The sequence below is a fragment of the Neopelma chrysocephalum genome, unplaced genomic scaffold, assembly GCF_003984885.1.
Source record: "Neopelma chrysocephalum unplaced genomic scaffold, ASM398488v2 Primary Assembly neopelma1_71, whole genome shotgun sequence".
In the NCBI taxonomy this organism is placed as follows: domain Eukaryota; kingdom Metazoa; phylum Chordata; class Aves; order Passeriformes; family Pipridae; genus Neopelma; species Neopelma chrysocephalum.
In genome coordinates, this window is record NW_020897731.1 from 263,336 (window position 1) to 282,140 (window position 18,805).

Here is an 18,805-nt window from a genome sequence, read left to right on the forward strand (position 1 = left end):
GGAAATTAGGGCACTAAAAGTAAAGTAAATATATCAAGATAAAGAGTCAGTTGTGCATCAAATTAAACAGAGCCCCATACTAAATGCACAGATCAAATAAAGCAACCTTCTATGAAGAACCCATGAAGCGCTTAAAGCTTGTGTTTGGGATATTTTTGTAACCTTCTGAGCTATGAGTTATAAAATATTCGACATCACCAAACTGTTCCTGTAGGTTGCTGTGCTGGTACAGCTATTTATTTGTGCAGAAACTAATTCTGGTAACAGAACATTTTGCTGAAGTAGCTTGTTTTAATGCAAAACTTTGGTGATGCCCACTCTTGCTTTACAGTACAGAGTCATTCACTAAACCTGGTTAGTGACATCACATTGCTTTTCATACTTCTGTCATCTTATGCTTTAAGTTGGCTTTGATGTTTGTTGGGTACCAGAGGATTGAATCAATGATCTCTCTTGTCTCTCTCGTGTTATTTTGTGAAAACACCCAGTGCAGAAAATGAAAACGGCAATAACAGGGTTTTAGAGCTCATGTCTTAGATCTTGCTGTACTTCTGTTTGGGTAAGGAATAGCGTCCTTTCTAAACAAATATGAACTCACTGTGGAATTTCGGATAAAATTGTCCTTAAAAATAAGTAATTATATTGGTATTTTCCTACTCCCATATGTCTGTTCATAAAGTGAGAAGTAGGTGGTTTTTAGAAACACTGCAGCTGCCAGTGTGATCAAGTCCCACAGAAAAACAGCTGAAAAACCCTTTGGTCTCTGAATTGCACGGAGCTGTAGTAACAACATAGTTTTGGGTGGCAGTTATTTGCAAGTTAACTGACTCTCTAATTGTTGTTGGTGTTACTAGCTTGACTTAATAGAATGATTCTGATCTCTAGAAATGTATCTGAAGGTGCAGTTTATATTACTGGTGAAGAAAGCAACCTACTATTGGGAACAACTGGAAGAATGCAATCATTGGTTCAGTTCTCTGCTCTGTATAATGCATGATCAACTGTGATGTGAATTTGCTGCTCTGAGTGTCTGTAGCCATTACGGCAGTTCTGACTCTGCAACTGTTCTTGATGTTACAGTGGACTAAAGAGGATGGACATAGAACTGCCACCTCTGCTGTCCCTAACCTGTTTGTTCCACTGAACACCAACCCGAAGGAGGTCCAAGAAATGAGGAACAAGGTTTGTAATAGAAGTAAAATAACTTTGTTTTGGTCATTGCTACAATTAAGTTGTGTACTTGTAATGAACTAACTTACTTGGCTATAGTGAAATTTTGGGGGTTCAGTAACACAGTTCTGGTATTGTCCTGTCCCTTGATAACTAAATACTGAAACAATTCCTAAGTGTTCTGAACTAACCTTGGAAAAAGTTGATATTTCTGTCCATAACATGAAGACTTTCCTTTTTCTTAGACCAGTAGCTGGGTGCCTCTGAAACAACCAGCCCTGAGTTTGTGGTAGTAATTCTGTTCCCCAAGATCATAGCTTTACATTAATGACCTGTTTTCCTCTTTGGTTTCACCAGTTGAAATTGTGGCCCAGACAAAGTAGTTTGTGGATCTCTCTCCATATTTTAATGTATTATATTATAATATGCTGTGATTGTTGCAGTCATTTATTTTTTTTGCCTTCAGAACTGCATGTTAATCTTTTTGAAATGAGCTTGCAGGTAATTTTCCAGTTTTCAAATTTCAGGTCTTCTTGCCACCATTTACCAACAGGAAAGCACTGAATGCACTGAGGTTTTTCAATTTATTTCCTTTGAAGTATAAAATATGCCCTGGTATCTTGTTAATACTTAACTTGTTCTGAGTTGTTTTGCTGCCTCTAACTGATGGACATATGGAACATGGGAGTTAGCATTATGTCACAGGAAGGGCTGTGTGCAGGGGTACTAGCAGGAATACTGATTTGTTCTAAAATAATTTGTATATGGCTGACAGAGCTTATGCTTTTCTTGACTTGGCACTGTAAAATATTAATCACTTGAAATCAGAATTCCAGTGAAATTTTGAAGTAGTTTCTTGGTGTTTGAAACACAAATATTGTTTTATTAAAAATTTGAATGAGGTGACTAAGAGAAGTAAGACTTCAAATTTTATGCTTTGCCAGTGATGAGAAGGGTAGTAAATTAGAAACAAATACAAATGGTTCAGGATCTCCAAGCTTTCTGAAATGCCAAGTATTAATAGTCTGTATATTTGTATGCTTGTGGGGTTTTTTTTAATAAATTGAATGCCCTTTTAGTTGTAAAGTAGAGGTCTTTTGGGATGCATGCTTTTCTGCATTTATCTTGGAACAAGAACTAGAATATTTTAGAAATAAATTTCAAGTCAGTTGTTATGAATTCTTTGCCACTGTAGGATATCTAATTTAAATTATCTAGGTTTAAAGATCCAGTTTCTCTTCCCATATTCTGTATGGAAAGAACTGAGAAGTATTTAGGACGCAATAAAAGGGGTGCGTTTGCATAAACTGACACTCTGGAGTTCTCACAGAGAAATTATTTACATGCCCTTTTGAGAATATGGTCCTGACTAGATCCAAAAATGGAATGTTGTGCAGTGTTTTACAGTAAGTTCTATAGGAAGATGATAACTGTGGTGTAATATCAGTGACTAGTGGCTGATGGCAGAAATCTGTAACTGACTGGTCAGGTACAATAGACTTATACAAGTATGACCTCCCTGCTTCTCTGCTCTGCTCACTTTTCGCAAACTAGAGTTGTCTGTTACATGCTCTGTAGAGTTATACCATGAGCTAGTACTAAAAAGCAAAGGACAACATCTGCTGTGGTACTTAAAAACTAAATTCTGAGAAATGTGATGGAAAAGCCAGGAACCTGAGCACTTGCCTTCAAGTGGTGTTAATGAGCTCAGCTTCATTTGATGTGTAGGGCCAGAGCACTCAACACTGGTTTGCAGCCCGTTGGCAGGTTCACTCACCCCTTTTTCAAATACAAAAATGTGGTCAACTTTTCTCTGTTGTTCATGGGACTGTGTTCTGCTGCTTTCCTTTACAGATCCGAGAGCAAAATTTGCAAGATATTAAAACTGCGGGCCCTCAATCACAGGTTCTTTCTGGGGTAGTTGTGGACAGGAGTCTTGTACAGGTGAGAGTATAAAGTTCCTAAAACTATTAGCTTAATCTACGATATCCTCTGCTTTCACCTAACATATCACTATGAAATTATTCTCTAATTGGCAGAAAGTAACTGTTTATAAGGTAAGTCTTAGAGGTAACACCGTTGTCTTTGCGAGAGTGCTCAGGGTCAGAAATGTAGAGGCTTCAGCCATGTAGCCCAAGCATGCCTGTGGAGGATGCTTTTTGGTTTTTTTTGCTGAATGTAATGCATGAAATTCAGAAGGCTTTTTTGTATGGGTTAGATTCTTGTTCAAAAATATTGGGCTTTGTGACAACTTTGTTTTCTGAGTTCACGTATTTTGAAGTATTAATACTGGGCACAGCAGGCTTGCTGTGGGGCAGTAGTGTTTCGTGTTAAATATGGTTTTTCATGCTTCATAATATTTTATTTGAAGAGCAGTTTGGGGAAAAAAGCTATTAGACATCAATAAAACTTAAAAGCAGTATATCTGGATATACAAAAGACTATAAATCATAGCTCAAAGTAAAGTAAGAATTAGAGCCATACAGTTACACTGTATAGCTGACTAACTTTAAAGCTTTATATATGTGAGTGCTTTAACTACCCCAGATAAGTATTTTCTGATATACTTTTTAAAGTTTGACAAGTCTTGTCATGACCATATCATTGTTCATGCTGGGTGTCATATTGTGTGCATGTCAATTCATTGTCATTTGCAATTTCATCTACCAGTTACTGTTTCTTTGCATGTTTTAGCAAGGCTCACAATGCTTTCGGTTGATGTTTTCAAGCCCGGGCTCGGTTTGCTCTGTTTACTCAATTTACTGTTGCAGGATGCTCCCCTCTCAGACTGTACGGAATCTATTGAAGGGCTCGATCTCACAGAGCAGGCCTTTAGCCCCGCTAAATCTCTGTCTGTTAGAAAGGTACTGCCCTGTCATACTGCTCTAAATACTGTTGTTCACCCTTCATTTAACCTCTCCTTACCCTGACCTTTTCCCTCTGTTAGCTAATGACTTGGCTAGAGAAGAAAAAAGATGAAAATAGATGGATCTCAAAATTATGTATATGCAATGGTACAAACAGTTACTTTACCCTGTTAAAGTGTCTTTTAAGGATTTTGATCTTTTTATTTGTAGAAGCTGGTGAGGAAACACTTTTGATGTTAAGGTGCTGCATGTAGTGGGTTTCTTCATGCATGCTGTTAGTGTTGAATTACTCTAATTTGAGATCAATTTAGAGTTAGCTTAATCTCAGCCTGATTACATCAGTGTAATTTCAAGGATACCAGTGTGTGTTATGCTGACAGGCACTGTCAACTCTTGATCCCACATTGCTAGACATCTGGCTTCCTTAGAACTTCCTGCAGTTATCTACTAGAGTTGCTAAGTAATGCCCCACACTTCCAAAATCGATTGGTTTTCAAACTTCTAATCATGCTTGTGCTTACATAATATACATTAAATACAGAATAAATTCAAGAGATGTGGGGATGTTGAGGTCAGTCCTTGGGGCTGACTAAACAGGAGCAGCTGCACACTGCAAACAATGTGTCCTCTGCTGTGTTTCTTTCCCCAGTTTCAAAGATGTTTCTAGAGGTGACCTAACATGGAAGCACAGTGTGTAAATAAGCATCAGTGCCTCCGCTGCTCCAGTATTTTATCTAAAAGACTCTTAAATCTTGGGTTTAGGTCACGCCTAACACCTTATCAGAATAGCTTTCCCATGAAAAAAACCAGAATACTTTGAATTACACCATTGTTGAAAACCTCATGGTTTTATAACACTTTCTGGTGTAATGAGCCAGTTTGTGTTATAGATACTTGAATCATACTGAGAATTTAATAATGATCTTTTTCAGATTGCAGTTTGTTTTGTGCATATGGTGAAAGGAAAAATAATAAGATGCCATTTCCAAATTTAAGATGAAAAATAAAATAAAGCCAAATTCTTCCAGGCAGTGCTTGCCTCTTATTCTCTGCTTAATAATGCCTTCAAAGTGAAAAATTATTTTTTATTGTCATCCATTGGTTATCACAGCACAGGCAGTTTCTTTCATCGGTAACGTATTTCAAGTATTATTTTCAAACAATGGCATCACTTTTCTATAAAACTGTTCAGATAGTTTACCTGTGTTTTTGTAGATGGCAAAGAACCAGCAAATGGTCTGTTGGTTATATGATTTTGCCTAGTAGTATCATGTTAGGGTTTAGATGTCGAAATTATTTGTTTCCATTTTTGTGGTGTCGTGAAAGTGCTTTCTGCCTGAAATACTGTGTAAAATTAGATCACAATGTAAATTACAGGGGTAATTATGAAATAGAAGTGGCCTATTTCATAGACTTTATTTTAATATGGATTGTCACCTGAATGCTTAATAGTTTCCCATTTGGGGGTAAAAAACAAAACCCAAAACCAAACAAATAACCCTCTCCAAAAAAACCCCAACCCTAACCAGAAAACCCAATGAACCAAACAACGGCAACAAAAAAAACCACCAGAGAAATTTCCTAGAAAGATTTTGCCAAAAAATAGTCATGTATTGTGGAACAAAGGAAGTGTGAGTGATCTTATGATGCCCACATAAACCTCACCTGAAAATATCAATGAAACTTTTGAGTCCTGTACATCAAGGACTTACAGACTTTTAGGTACCAGTTAATTACAAGTTCTCAGTTGACAAATTCTTTGACACTCAGTTACGGTTCAAATAAAAAGTTTCTCTGATTGCAGTAACACTTAGAATGTATTATGTTTTCAGTTAACATTAAGCTTTATATCAAGTGCTAATCAAACACACTATTTCGGATGGAAAAATCCCTGTTTGTGTACACTATGCATGTACTGCTTTGAGTCTCCCGTGCCTATGGCTGCAGCAGTGAATTCTGCATTTTGCCTTGTCACTTGCTTTGTCCATGTCCTGAGAAGTCCTGGCCATGTTGCAACACAACCTCCTTGTGCATCATATAATTTTATTCCCGTTTAGGTTAACCAAGCTTCTGCTGCAGTCTCAGCTGAACAAGAGGGAATGTTGGTTGTTTGTACCAATGACCATCCTGTAGTCTGATCTAAAATAAAATAAATTCACATGAATTTTCAAGAATTTTGAGTAGAAAAGAATTCACCCATTTCGTGTCTCTTCCTTTAGAATAGAAATTCTGTGGCTTTGTTCTTCCTGAGGACCCTCTCAATTCTACCCCAGAGAACCCCACTGGGTTTGAGTGGCAACTTTTACATGAACAGTACTTCAGAAATCTTGGTGTTTTGGATGAAGGCACTGCATGAATGTCAGATTCTGTTAGGACAATTGTTATGAACCTATCTGATTGAGAGAAGAATTGGCATGTAGGAGGTGCCAGTTTTGGTCATATTTTTCCCTGAGAACAGGGTGAAGTGCTTGCCTGTTTAATAATGCTCAGGTTTGAATTTTTCTGTAAAAGCACGATTTGGTGGAGAAGTTGCAAAATTACATGATTATCTAAAATTTCCATGTAGGAAATATGAGGTCCATGTTTAATATGAAGCTATATTGTGTATCATTAGCCATAAATTACTTTCCCTTTGGATCTTTATGGGAGTGGATGCCCCTACAAAAATTTTACAGAGTGAGAATATGTTCTGTTCTTTAATGTAATCTATCCTGTAGTTTTTACAGTGGAAAAATGCTGTTGATATTCAGGTGCTTACATATGCAATCAGACTTCAAATAGTCATCAAAATACTATTAGAATCATCATCAAAATAATACTAATATCAACATAATCCAGATGAAATCACTATAACATTAGTTTTTTCATGTTATCTTGTGTTGAAATAGAATGGGAGTCTTTTTATGGGAATTTATTCCCTCTCTACAGGCTCTTTAATACTGGAAGCAATTCCAGACCAATTTTCTTGTTCAATTTTCCTGAACTTTCATAGGAATCTCCAAGTGGCACAGACAGGTTAATAGCTCTGCAAAATCTTGTCTATTTTAGTGTCACATTTGGCAATTTAAAATATGTCCTGTACTGTCTTTTTAGTTATTTATACTTGTTTTCTTTCTGTCCTGTATTTCATTTTATGTAGTATATTTTTATGTGAATTCTTGGAATGCTGCGTTGTGGCCTATTCTGTGAAGTAAAATATCTCTGCTTCTTTGATTTGTACACATTTTAGAGTAATCATGTTGCAGAGCTTACTAATGTATCACTATAATTTATTTCCCACATAGACTCAGTGCCTCTACTGGTATAATTTTCATTAGTGGCCTGTGAACTGCTTCCATATTACTGATACTGAGTGAAACTGGATGTGTTAATCTGGAATCAGCTTTTAGCAGATCAAAAGTTTGCCTTTCTCGTCTCTTGTATAATTTTTCTGCTTTTATGATCCAAAAATCAAAAGTGCTTTTTCTTAATAATATGTAATTCACTTACTGTCCTTGCCTCTGATCTTTTCAATAATGCTTCTCTTCAGTCAAAGCTACTCAGCAAGTACAAATACTGCTTGCATTGATTGTGGGTGTTTTTGTGGGGGTTTCGTTTTGTTTTGGTTTTTTTTATCTAGTAAATGTGATAAGCTTGATTTGCTACTTTTATTCCCAGTAGTTAACAAAGGTACTCCCTGAGGAGGAGAACACATCATGCCAGTGCAAAAGGAATCTTGCTGCAAACTGCCTCTCTTGCTGTTTGCCATCGTTAAATCAACAGGCATTCACTAACATTCTGTTCCATTATAAGTTGTTCTACCCAGACATTCTGGATTTAACTTGCAACGTTAAAAGATTCTTAAACATTCCAGGGATACCAACAAGTACTGTGTGTCTTGTTCCTCTGTTGACTTCTGTAATCCCAGAAAAGTCTAGAAACTCTGCCTGAGATCAGTGTTTTACAAAGTCCTGCTACTCACTGCTGAGTTTCAGTTAAATCTACATCCTCAATCTGAAAGGTGGGCAAAGATAGAGAGGGAAATACAAAATTGCCATGGGCACCAGTTTTTTGCCATCATTAAAAGCTGGGACCTGTAGTTTTAGGGGTGTTTTAAATTTTCTACAGAACAGTTAGGATTTGTACAAAGATGGATGTTTCTGTGATCTTTTTATGCGTTATCATGTAAGAAAAGCTGTGAGTATCAAATCAATATTTCATGGAAATAGTTGAGATTTTGACATTCTACTGACATTCTGCATCTAAGATGAAGTTTCCTCTTATTTTATGGAGAAACAGAATGATCTATAATGTTTGAGATGTGTCTCTCCTGCAGTTCCTTTCAGGGTCTTACACTGGAGACTTGTTATGCTGTTCCTTCTTTGGTACTTCTGGCTGGTGTTTGCTTCCTGAGGAGTAGCAGAGATTCTAACAACCAGCTGTTCTTACCTCCCTGGATTGCTCTAGACCAGACTTCTGGAGATCTCTCCTGAGGCTTTCAGAAGTATCTGACTGCTCTTGTCCTCATAACATCTGGACATTCTAGTCTGTCACCTCCTTGGTGCTGACAACTTGTCCAAAGCAGCTCTCGGCATCCAAAACAACACTCTAATTTCGTCAGTTTTACAGTGAAGATCCCGTGCTTGTCCATGAAGTATGGACATGGAATGGATTGTTTGTCTCTTTGTTCAGGCACTGCATGTGCTTTTTAATGCTTTCTTTAAATATTGGTACAAATAACAGTTGAATATGGAGATGACCTGGATCAGTCAGTAACCCCGTACCTGTTTGGTAATGGAATTCAAATACCTCTTTTCAACAATGAAGACAGTTTGGAAATCACTGTGATACGGGGCACAGGCCACGTTTCCAGACTAGTGTCAGTAGAGTTCTGTATATCCAATGGAAAAAACCAAATGCTTAGATAAGTCACTTGAGAGATAGAGCAGCTATCTCCAGGCAAGCATCTTCCATACCCAAGACATTGAAAAACCAATGGCTTTAGTCTTTACTATATGGTTAGAAAAGAAAAACTAAAAATCTTAACATTAGAGAATCTGATGCAGCTGCTTTTGTCCAGTGGAACTTAATGTACTTAGAATTGCTAATGTTATATTTTTATTTGTATAACTTTTTGTCTGGCTTATATGACAAATGTTATAGATGTAAATATGCTAACTTGTATAAGATTACAGTTAACCCTAATTACTTAAAAATGGCTTGTAATAAACTGTTAATCTGGTGTATACAGAACACATACAAGATGGCTTTTTACTATAACATCTGTTCGGTGTTATGTAGTAGCTGCTAGAAATGGCTTTTCCATCATTAAAAAAATACAAAACAAAACACAAACCCAAAGCAAAACAATAATAATAATAATAATTATAAAAGACAAAACAATAAAACAAATCACAGACAGAAATACCTGTAAGCTGAGTCCTGTGACCTTTTACAAGTATTCTGTGCCCAGACTGCCATGCAGGTTGGCCTGGTATCATGTTTCTTTATGAGAAACATGGGAGAAAAAGAAACTTGATATACTTTTGTGACTTCATATATAATTCAGCTGGACTGTTTGGCTGCTGTTTGATTTACTCCTTAATGGTGGCTATTCCCTGGTGGAGACCTGTTTTCTCCTTTATATTAACCTGCTGTGAATTAAATTAAAAAAAAATCTGTAATAGCTTTTTTTTTAATTTAAGAGAAAAAAGTAGCATTTTTCAGATGATCTCTTTGTTTTGGTTTTGGTTGCTTTGTACCCTCTGTACTTCTCAGGGTTCTGCAAGTTACTGCTTGATTGCAGATGTATCTTAATTTTCTTTTGCCAGGGAGAACTGGTGACTGCATCAAAGGCAATAATTGAGAAAGAATATCAGCCAAAAGTCATAGTGAGCACAACAGGACCAAATCCCTTCAACAAACTCACTGATCGAGAACTGGAAGAATATCGCAAAGAAGTAGAAAGAAAGCAGAAGGGACCAGAAGGTTGGTTTCTCTGTGTGGATTTTTTTTCTGCAATAGGCTATAATAGCAACAACTGTATTGCTGATTTGAAGGTGGGTTATCTGTAAAGGCCATGGATAAATTATCCAGCTTTTGTGTGTTTCAGTTTTACCAGTGTGAATTAGAGATTTGAAAAGCGTATTGGAGATAGAATGTGCGATCTAAGTGTTAACGGTGTGTTCTGTAAAATGTATCGATCTCATTCTAAAATTATCCTGGTAGATCAACTAGACAGTAGGGCCAGTTACTGTTCCTATTAGGAAATTGAAAGCTTGAAACTTAAGTCAAAAAAATATTTCGGTACTGCAAAGTGTTGCAGATTGTTCCGCTTTGTTTCACCTGGAGCTGGGCTAGTGCAGGGAACGGTGGTGCTTTATAGCAGCAACACTGCAGGTTTCTAACTCACTGAAATTTGTGGATTTGAGGAATCCATTGAATGGGGAAGGTACAGAATAACATTTGATTGCTGCTTGGAAATGGAACATCTTGGGCACTTGCCCTAAAACAGACTTTTTAAATTATCGTAGAATTACAACGGATTTGTGCTGTAAAAAGAGGTCGTTGCTGCATCTGAGGTGCCTCTCCTACTTTACTTCTGTATAATTTTAAGAGATGGTGCTTACAATGCTCATCTGTTGTGAGGTTTTGGATTTGAGTGATGCGGGAACCAGAGGTGCTCCTTCTCTTGCAGTGTGTGTTCCCTGCACCTGTTTTTTTGGGATAGCAATGTAGGAGCCATTGTATGTGTTGGGTTAATGAAGTGCTGGGTGGTGTGGGGCGGGATGCTCTCCTGTCATGCCTGTTTAACTGCGTACCTTTATTCTCTCAGTAACAATGCCACATCCTTCTTAGATAAGGTGTCAGAATATGGAGAGACTGTGTTACTGAGACAGACACCAGCTGGGGAACAGAGTACAGTGCTTAGAAATCAGACCATCAGTGAGCAAAACACGTCACATAAAAAATCTCTGGATTTGAAAGGCAGATCAAACACCTTTCAAGGAACAGATATGAAGACTTTACGGGATCATGGCGTATCATCGCTGTCTAAATCTTTAGATAACACTCAGTTTGCTGCTGCATGGGTTTCTTGTCAGACCACGCAGCAAGTCATCCCACATCTAAATGGAGAAGAGCCAGATGGGCAGAAGTCCTCCCATAAGGAATTTCATACTGCAGTGATCAAAGCACTGAGGTCCGATCCTGACCTTTTGGCTGAGGCCTCAGGTATTACTAACATGGTACAGCTGCGCTTGCAATCCAGGGAACAACCTCTTTACCTACACCATTTGGAGATTCTGTCAGTTGACTCTCATCTGTGGGACTGATTTCACTTTTAATTGTGTAGGTGAACTGTACGGAACAATGTTTTAATGTTGTTCCTGATGTATGGTGTGCTCTATTAATGTTTTCCTTTGGATCTAGGGCTGTTTAAAGCTGGAAGCAAGGGGGACCCTTTTACTAATAACAAATACTCAAACCACTGTGAAATCTGTTTGGAATCATATAATTACTGCATGTTTTTCTGATTATCTGTGCAGTCTTCTTTTCTTTCGGGATGCAATTTTGTTTACTCAGAGTTTTAGCAATACAGAGCAAGCAAAAGAACATTATCTTGTGCAGGCCTGATAGCATATCCCCTCCCCGTATTTGTTTATATCTTCCTTGTGGTTTTTCCTCACAAATTTTCTTTAGAATAACGTGATAAATCAATGCATAAACAATGACACTATTCATGCCCTCTTATTGAAAAAAAAAATAGCCCCCAAAAAAGCTACAGAGGACAACTGTGACTTGAACAGTTTTGTTAGTATCAAACTGTCATTTAATTTTCTTTTGCTTGTTTTGGTATTATATAATATCCTGGCAGAATTTTGATTCAGAAAAATGGATTGGTATCTTGAGTGCATGGAGCTAACGGACACTTGTTTTCTCACATACTGAGAAGTTTTATTTGCCTTTTTAATTTCTCTGTGCCCACACCCGCAGAGCCTTCAGAAGATGGCAGGCCGCAGAAAGAGAGAAGCCCCCCTGATCACACTTCAGCTCGCACTCCTCCCAGCACACCCATTAAAATAGAGGAAGGTATGTTCTTCTGATTTGGGGGCCAGGGGAAAGCAGTAACTGCATCCTTAGTGACTGACGCATGAAAGTACATGAACTAGTATCTAATAACAGTAAATTATTACTTGTATTTCATTGTTCTACTACCTAAAGTATACTCCACTGAACTGTAACAGGAGTTATGTTTACAATAATAAAGAAGTGTGCATTAATATAAAGACAAATTTTCATCTCTTCAGAATTGCCTTGTCATCTCTTGGTGTTTCTCAACTGATTTACCTTTTGTACATCTTTTGTGAGAGAGAATTGCTCTTACGAAATGAAATAGTGTCTGATGGTGAACCAGACACATATCTACATGCTTTAGTAAATCTTCACTGATTGCACATTTCTTAAACATTATTGTACTTGGATTACACCCCGTAAATATTTTTTCTGACTCAATTTGCATCTAAATTTGATTATTTGCTCACCTTATGTCGTAGTTTTAACTAAAATGAGAGCAGGGCCTCTAAAGTCAACAATTTCCTCGAAAAAGAGTAAAATAAGAATCTTGAACAGGTGTAATCCAATTATTGTCTTGTTTCCTTTACCTTGTACATTGTATATATCACCTGTCTGTTAGTCTGCCATTCACTACTTCATCTCATTCCGTTTTCTACAAGAATGGTTGCAACCATTCTTCTAACATAACACAATGGCTGTGATGAATGCATAGATTCTCTACTTGTGCTTTTTTCTTCTTGTGGCTGCGTTACAAACAGGAGATGGATATGCTAAAGAGTACCTGTTACCATAGTAAGTATCATTCCATACTCTGACCTGCTTTTGTGCTTTGCTTCACTCTTGCATCTTTGTTTACTAAGGCTTTTGTTGGTTTTGCCTTTTTTTTTAAAAAAAGCAGGCTTTTTCAGTTGAAATGTTGGTTTCTTTAGTTCTGAATTTCATGAAATTCCAGGTAGTTGCAGATCTCATGTTAAAGTGCACTCCCCCTTTGAGACAGACTGTGAAAGTCACCTTATGTGTTTCCATATCTGTGTGTCCAATTCCTCGGTTTGAAAAGGAATAGTCTGAAGTTGTCTGTGAGATATAGCTGAAACAGCCCTGGAAGTTTCTGCCCCAACAGTTTGCTGCTGCCCACACAATTTGGGCCTGGTACTGAAATGGAAGAGTTCCTAATCTATTCCAGTGCAAAAGTGCTACCACTGACATGGATTTAAACTTACTCAGCAGACTTCTGCACAGAAGTGGATATGGAACTATTTCCATATTTTCTGTTAGCTGCAGGGGAATTCAAATTCCAACCAAGGAATAGCAGCAAGTACTTGGTGGCAGCAACTTCTACAGCTGTTTCAGCTATCTCTGCAGGGCTCCTTTGGATTATACTTTGGAGAAATAAAAATGTTTGTGTGTCCTGTTATATCTGAAAGTCGGTGTGTTTGTCATAGGTATGAAAGTCAAACTACATCGTAGACACCTGTGATGTTACTGATAAAGTTCCAAAACCTGAAACTTCTTTCAAACAGAGAATTGTGTTCCACAAACTCTTCTAGTATAAGTTTTCCAGAACAAACATACAAAGCTTATTTTAGAGAGTAACTGGAAGTTCACACCATGACAACTTTGATTGGGGGAGGTTCTGTAGAATGACAATGTTCTCTGTATACAGCCTCTTCTCAACTTTGATTCATCATATTCTTTCTATTTAAGTGTAGCTGAAGTCAGTCAAGCGTTTTGTGTTAACTCAGTTATAGCCTAGTTGGTATGTTTGTCCACATCTTTGTGTTGAGGGAAAAACCCAACCCCATAAACCTTTATTTTCATAAATAATGTGAACTGTAAACACACACTAGTATTGATGTTATGCTTCAAACACTTAAACCACAGTGTATATATAAAGGGAGAACATGAATGCAGAGATGATTATTCTGAGAAAACTTTAGAAATATTGAGGTACTGCTGAATTCTTAAACTGTAAATAGGTTTTGCAGCAAGATATATTTTTTTGAACCTTCCTAGTTCTGAAATCCACTCAGTAGAGTAGCAGAGCATTTATGTGTTGTATGCTGGCTCCGTTGAATGTGGAATTTGTAAATCTCTCTAATTCTGGTAAAATACTGCCCATAGCAAGCTAGATAAACAGATGTTTGGTTGATTCCAGCATCATGTTAATCTATTTAGTAGGGATGATGGGAAGGATAGCAGTCCTGTATTAATGAGCTATAAACCCGTTTATATTTATTCAATGCTCAGGCCAGCTGGCAAATGCTGTTTGAAATGCCTGTAGCTTCCTATTCTTTACTTTGAAGGAATTTCTAATCCCTTTTTTTAAAACTTCAAAACTTTCCTAAAAAAAAAAAATAAACCTGACTCATGGTCCAATATAGTGCCTGTTCTAAAAATTGGGCCAACTAATAAGTAGAATATAATATTTTTACTTGGAAGGGACCTACAGTGGCCATCTAGTCCCACTGCCTGACCCAATTCAGGGCTGACCAAAAGATAAAGCACATTATTAAGGGCACTGTGCAAATGCCTCTTAAACACTGACAGGCCTGGGGCGTCGACCACCTCTCTGGGAAGTCTGTTCCAGTGTCTGACCACCCTCTCAGTAAAGAAATGCTTCCTGAGGTCTAGTCTGAACCATTCCCACACATCCTATCGCTGGATCCCAGGGAGAAGAGCTCAGCAATGCTTTCAGTTAATTTCTGAGAAGTTAAATCCAAAACCAGTGTAGTGGTAGTGAAGAATTGTAGCTGGTGTTTCTTATGAATTTGTGTCTCCCATACATACACAGGCTAAACTAGAGCTTCAGGAGGCAGCTGGTACTGTACATAACTGCTTTCTCTTTTTCGCTCTGATTTAAATCCTGCCTGCATTATAACTTTTAAACTGCTAACTTGTGCATTCCGAGTGTTTGGTACTGAATACTACTGTGTGGTGTTTATTTAACCTATTAGAAGCTCATGGTGCTCTAGGCAAAACATGTTTGTTTCCTAGCAGGTATTCACAGAACAAAGCCCTCTAAAATTTATCAGAGGATTATTAATCCTATCTGGCAGAAGTAAAAAGAACACTGTCATTTTCATAGGAAAAATGGGAAAGTATCAAACATTTTCTCTAAATTCTTGTGGAAGCCTTCAGTCTTTTCAAATTAAAACAAACAAGATTTTGAGAGGGGCAAAAATAGTTGCCTTTCATTTGTGCTCACAATGAGCATGGCCTGGATTTTGTTCTACATTCCTCCTTACATAACGTCAATGGGAATGGATCTGACACAGCTCACGGGACGCTGCTCGGAGCAGTGAGGAACATTGCAGGGAACTCCACAAAAGTGCTCCTTGTTGAGTACATGCACAAAGAGCAGCTTTACACAGAACATCCCTAAAGCACCACGGTGAGTGAGGAAAGTGTTACAATTGAGGGAGGAGTGGTTCAGTTCCCCTTTGGACATACAGTTACCACTGGACTTCTGATGTTCCTTTCTACAGGGTGAGTTTTGCTGTTAGATATCACATACATTAAAAAAACAAGCTGTATTGCATAACCTGCTGAGCTCATTTAATTTGATAAATGACACGGATTTTACTTAGAGGAATCCATAATATTTACTCATATCTTGCAAAGAAAGGGGAAGCCTTTGTCATAGGAAATCATATTTTGAAGCAATATTGGTTAGATCTCATGGAAGAATATTGTGAAAATCCCTGCATTTTGGCAAGCCAAAAATATAGAAATTCTTGGATTTGCGTGTATTGGATCACTGCAAACCAGCAATTAGTGTTATCCCAGCAAAAGAAAAAAGAATCAGCGTGTGGAATTGCACAGAGCTCTATTCAATGCCAATGAAAACTGTGGATTTAATTCCTGCTTTACTGCCTGAAGTCTTGTGTTGCTTGCAAATGTGACGACTGAAACAGGAGAGAGGTCTGAACAGTTACTTTCTTGCTGATGGAATTCAGCTTTGTCTGTTCTGTGCTGGGAGCTTAAAAACACACAGAACTTTGAAATATCTTATTTCTTCTGTGCCCAAAGCTGGAGGAGAACAGCCCTATGACAAAGGCTTTTATGCAAAGTAAATACATTAGTTTTTTATAGAGCGCGCTCACCATCCACTCGCTTCGCTTTCCCCGTTCCAGGGGCACTTACTAAACTGACTGTGTCCCTGTCTGTCCGTCCACCAGAGACACGGCAGGACCAGACCTACAGAGATGACAGTGATGCTGCAACTTTCAAGCAAACCCTCCCAGATCTCACCCCTGATGAGCCTTCGGAAGCACTCGGCTTCCCTCCCTTAGGAAAGGAGGAAGGGAGATGTGACCAAGATGTGCCCAAAAGCCAAACAGAATCACCTGCAGTGGAAAATAAGGAACCTCAGTCCCAACCCGCTGAAGAGCCAGCAACACCAACAGCTGAGGAGGGGACAGCAGCTGATGCAGGTAGTGATGAATCTCCAGGGAAGTCCCCATCAAAAAAGAAAAAGAAGTTTCGCACTCCTTCCTTCCTGAAGAAGAGCAAAAAGAAGAGTGACTCCTAAAGGCCAACCCACTGCAGAAACACTGTCATATTTTCCAATCCATTAACCACTAGAATGTACCAGATCGTACTTGAGTGTTTTGTCTTACTATGTAAATGAATGCCACAAGTAATCCAACCAGCCCCCCAAGTTATGGCTTGATTGTTTAAGGTTATAACCAGAAACTAATGTCCAAAAAGGTGCTAATCCTGTGTGTTCAGCAGCTGCCACAGATCTGATCCCTAATTTGTAATCAAATGTAAACAACTTCCCTATGGAAGGCATTGATTCACTATTTTTAATTTAAAGCCTGCACTGCTTTGCAAAAGAATATAAAAAATTCACAATTAAAAATAAAACACCCATTGCTTACCACAAGAAGTGTTCTTTTCCAATATTCTGTTCCAAGTCACAAGTAAATTTCTTCTTAAATTTTGACTTTTAGAGAGGATGCTTTTGCAGTGGTGTTCTCAAGGGGGGTGTATTCTTGAACTGACGTGTAAACTTCTGCAAGCTTGTGAGTACAGGCCGTGTTTTGGCCGAGCTTTGAGGTTCTCCATTGCTTCCTCTCTCTCCCTTCTGACTGTTGTAACAAAACAAAGGTGTTTTTCACTTTGTTTTATTTTGTAACTGGCTGGTGAAATCATCTTTGTCTAGGACTGAAATGACTGTGGTGTGTTCTGCTCACATTGTGTGTTCAAAGAGCCCAATCTTGGTTTGTTTATTTTCTTTCTAGTGAATTATAGTTTAAGGGAAATCTGTCTTTTGCTCTTGCCTCCCTGAGTCATGTGGTGATTTGGCTGTTAGAAAAGGTTAAAAAGTAACTGAAGTGAAAGTATTTCAGAAGTTTTTCAGCTGGTGGTGTGGAGCATGGGCAGGTGTATTTTGGGCCTTAGCACCGGATTTTTTCACCCTCTTAAAAATCCCATTGGTGCACACGCAACCCTGCTGTGCATGAACCCCATGTGCGGCCTTTTGTGTTTGTTCCTTCCCACTTATAAAAATGTAAATGCATTACACTGAGTATTTCACCTTGTTTTATAGTAATTATTTTATCTTAGAAAAGCTGGCTTTTCTCTAAATCTTTTTGTTGTTGTTGCCAGCAGTAAAGTACAGAAATCCCAAGTAACCTTAAAGGTGTATTTTCACCGTTTGCTATAAATGTTTGTTAAATGTGTAGCATGGCAAATCACTCTCGCCACTGAGTTCACTGTTTCCCAGTTATTGCCATGCTTCTGTCTATCACTAAGTGTAAAAGTAGTTCAAGATCAGGTAGGTCAAGCTTGCGGAATTTTCCGGGAAGCGTGTGCCGTCACCTCGGCCAAAGGCCGGGGGTCAGTGGCCATTTCTGGTTTCTAGACTTTACATTTCGGGTTTAACAGCAGCAAATCCCAACACCCCATGGGGGTGAGGGCAACACACTGACTCACAGTAAGTGTCTGTAACACAACAGAACATGGATGTAACCTTTTAGGACAATACTAAATGTTGCAATTGGTAAAATAGCAGAGAACTAATGCCTTACTTTCATGCAGCAGAAAGCGCAGAAGGCCGGGTGGGTGGAGCGGCCGGAGGCAGCTCTGGGTGAGCAGCACAAGGCCTATGTTGGGCTGGGAGGTGCCAATGCCTCGGGCTGGTTTCGGGCAGTGGAGGGGCAACAGCCGGAGGTGGAATTAGAGCTGTCAGGCTTCAGGTGAGAGAAGAGGTTTCGAGGTGGTCCTTGGTACCGTGAGAAGTGTGACGTGGCCTGTTGTGCGACGGGTGGAGGGCGGGTGGGACAGAGCAGTCGGGCACTGGGCAGGAGCCCCGGAACAGCAGAGCTCAGGCAGGACTGCATGGCACGAATGGCTTTCAGCTTCTACTCTAACCTTGTATGTCCTTGTACACTAGGAAGCAAACAACACTTATTTTGCTAAATTGTGTTTTATGACAGGGTCGTAACTAAATGACTAATTGCTGTATGTTTCAGTTCTTTACTGGAGTCCCTCCATTTATCTTGACCACATATGCAATGATTCTTAATTTCTAATTTTGTAGTTTGTTCTTTTAGTTCTTTGTATTTACAATATGAAATGTAGTCATGTATGGTATGGTTACACACTTTAGGGCAGAATAAAGTCCTGTGTTTTTCTTTCTTGTATCATTAAGTTCTACTCACAAATAAAACTCTTGAAAACAAAATCATGCTCTGCTTTCAGAACTT

At 38.5% G+C, this 18,805-nt stretch overlaps 1 protein-coding gene across 15 annotated transcripts in view; it reads left to right on the forward strand.

Moving 5' to 3' along the window:
* Positions 1-18,787, forward strand: part of ADD1 (adducin 1) — a 63,562-nt gene extending 44,775 nt beyond the window's left edge. For 2 of the 15 annotated variants that reach the window (XM_027686661.1, XM_027686665.1), the window contains exons 11-16: positions 1,081-1,182; positions 3,025-3,114; positions 3,210-3,227; positions 3,942-4,034; positions 9,848-10,004; positions 10,875-11,756. In XM_027686661.1, the coding sequence (XP_027542462.1) occupies positions 1,081-1,182; positions 3,025-3,114; positions 3,210-3,227; positions 3,942-4,034; positions 9,848-10,004; positions 10,875-11,350 (936 nt within the window). In that variant the 3' untranslated portion in view covers positions 11,351-11,756. Of the gene's footprint in view, positions 1-1,080; positions 1,183-3,024; positions 3,115-3,209; positions 3,228-3,941; positions 4,035-9,847; positions 10,005-10,874; positions 11,757-12,011; positions 12,108-12,850; positions 12,886-16,270 lie in introns of those variants that run through there. The other 13 variants (XM_027686673.1, XM_027686675.1, XM_027686664.1 and 10 more) reach the window with 9 other exon arrangements.
* The last annotated feature ends 18 nt before the right edge of the window (positions 18,788-18,805 follow it).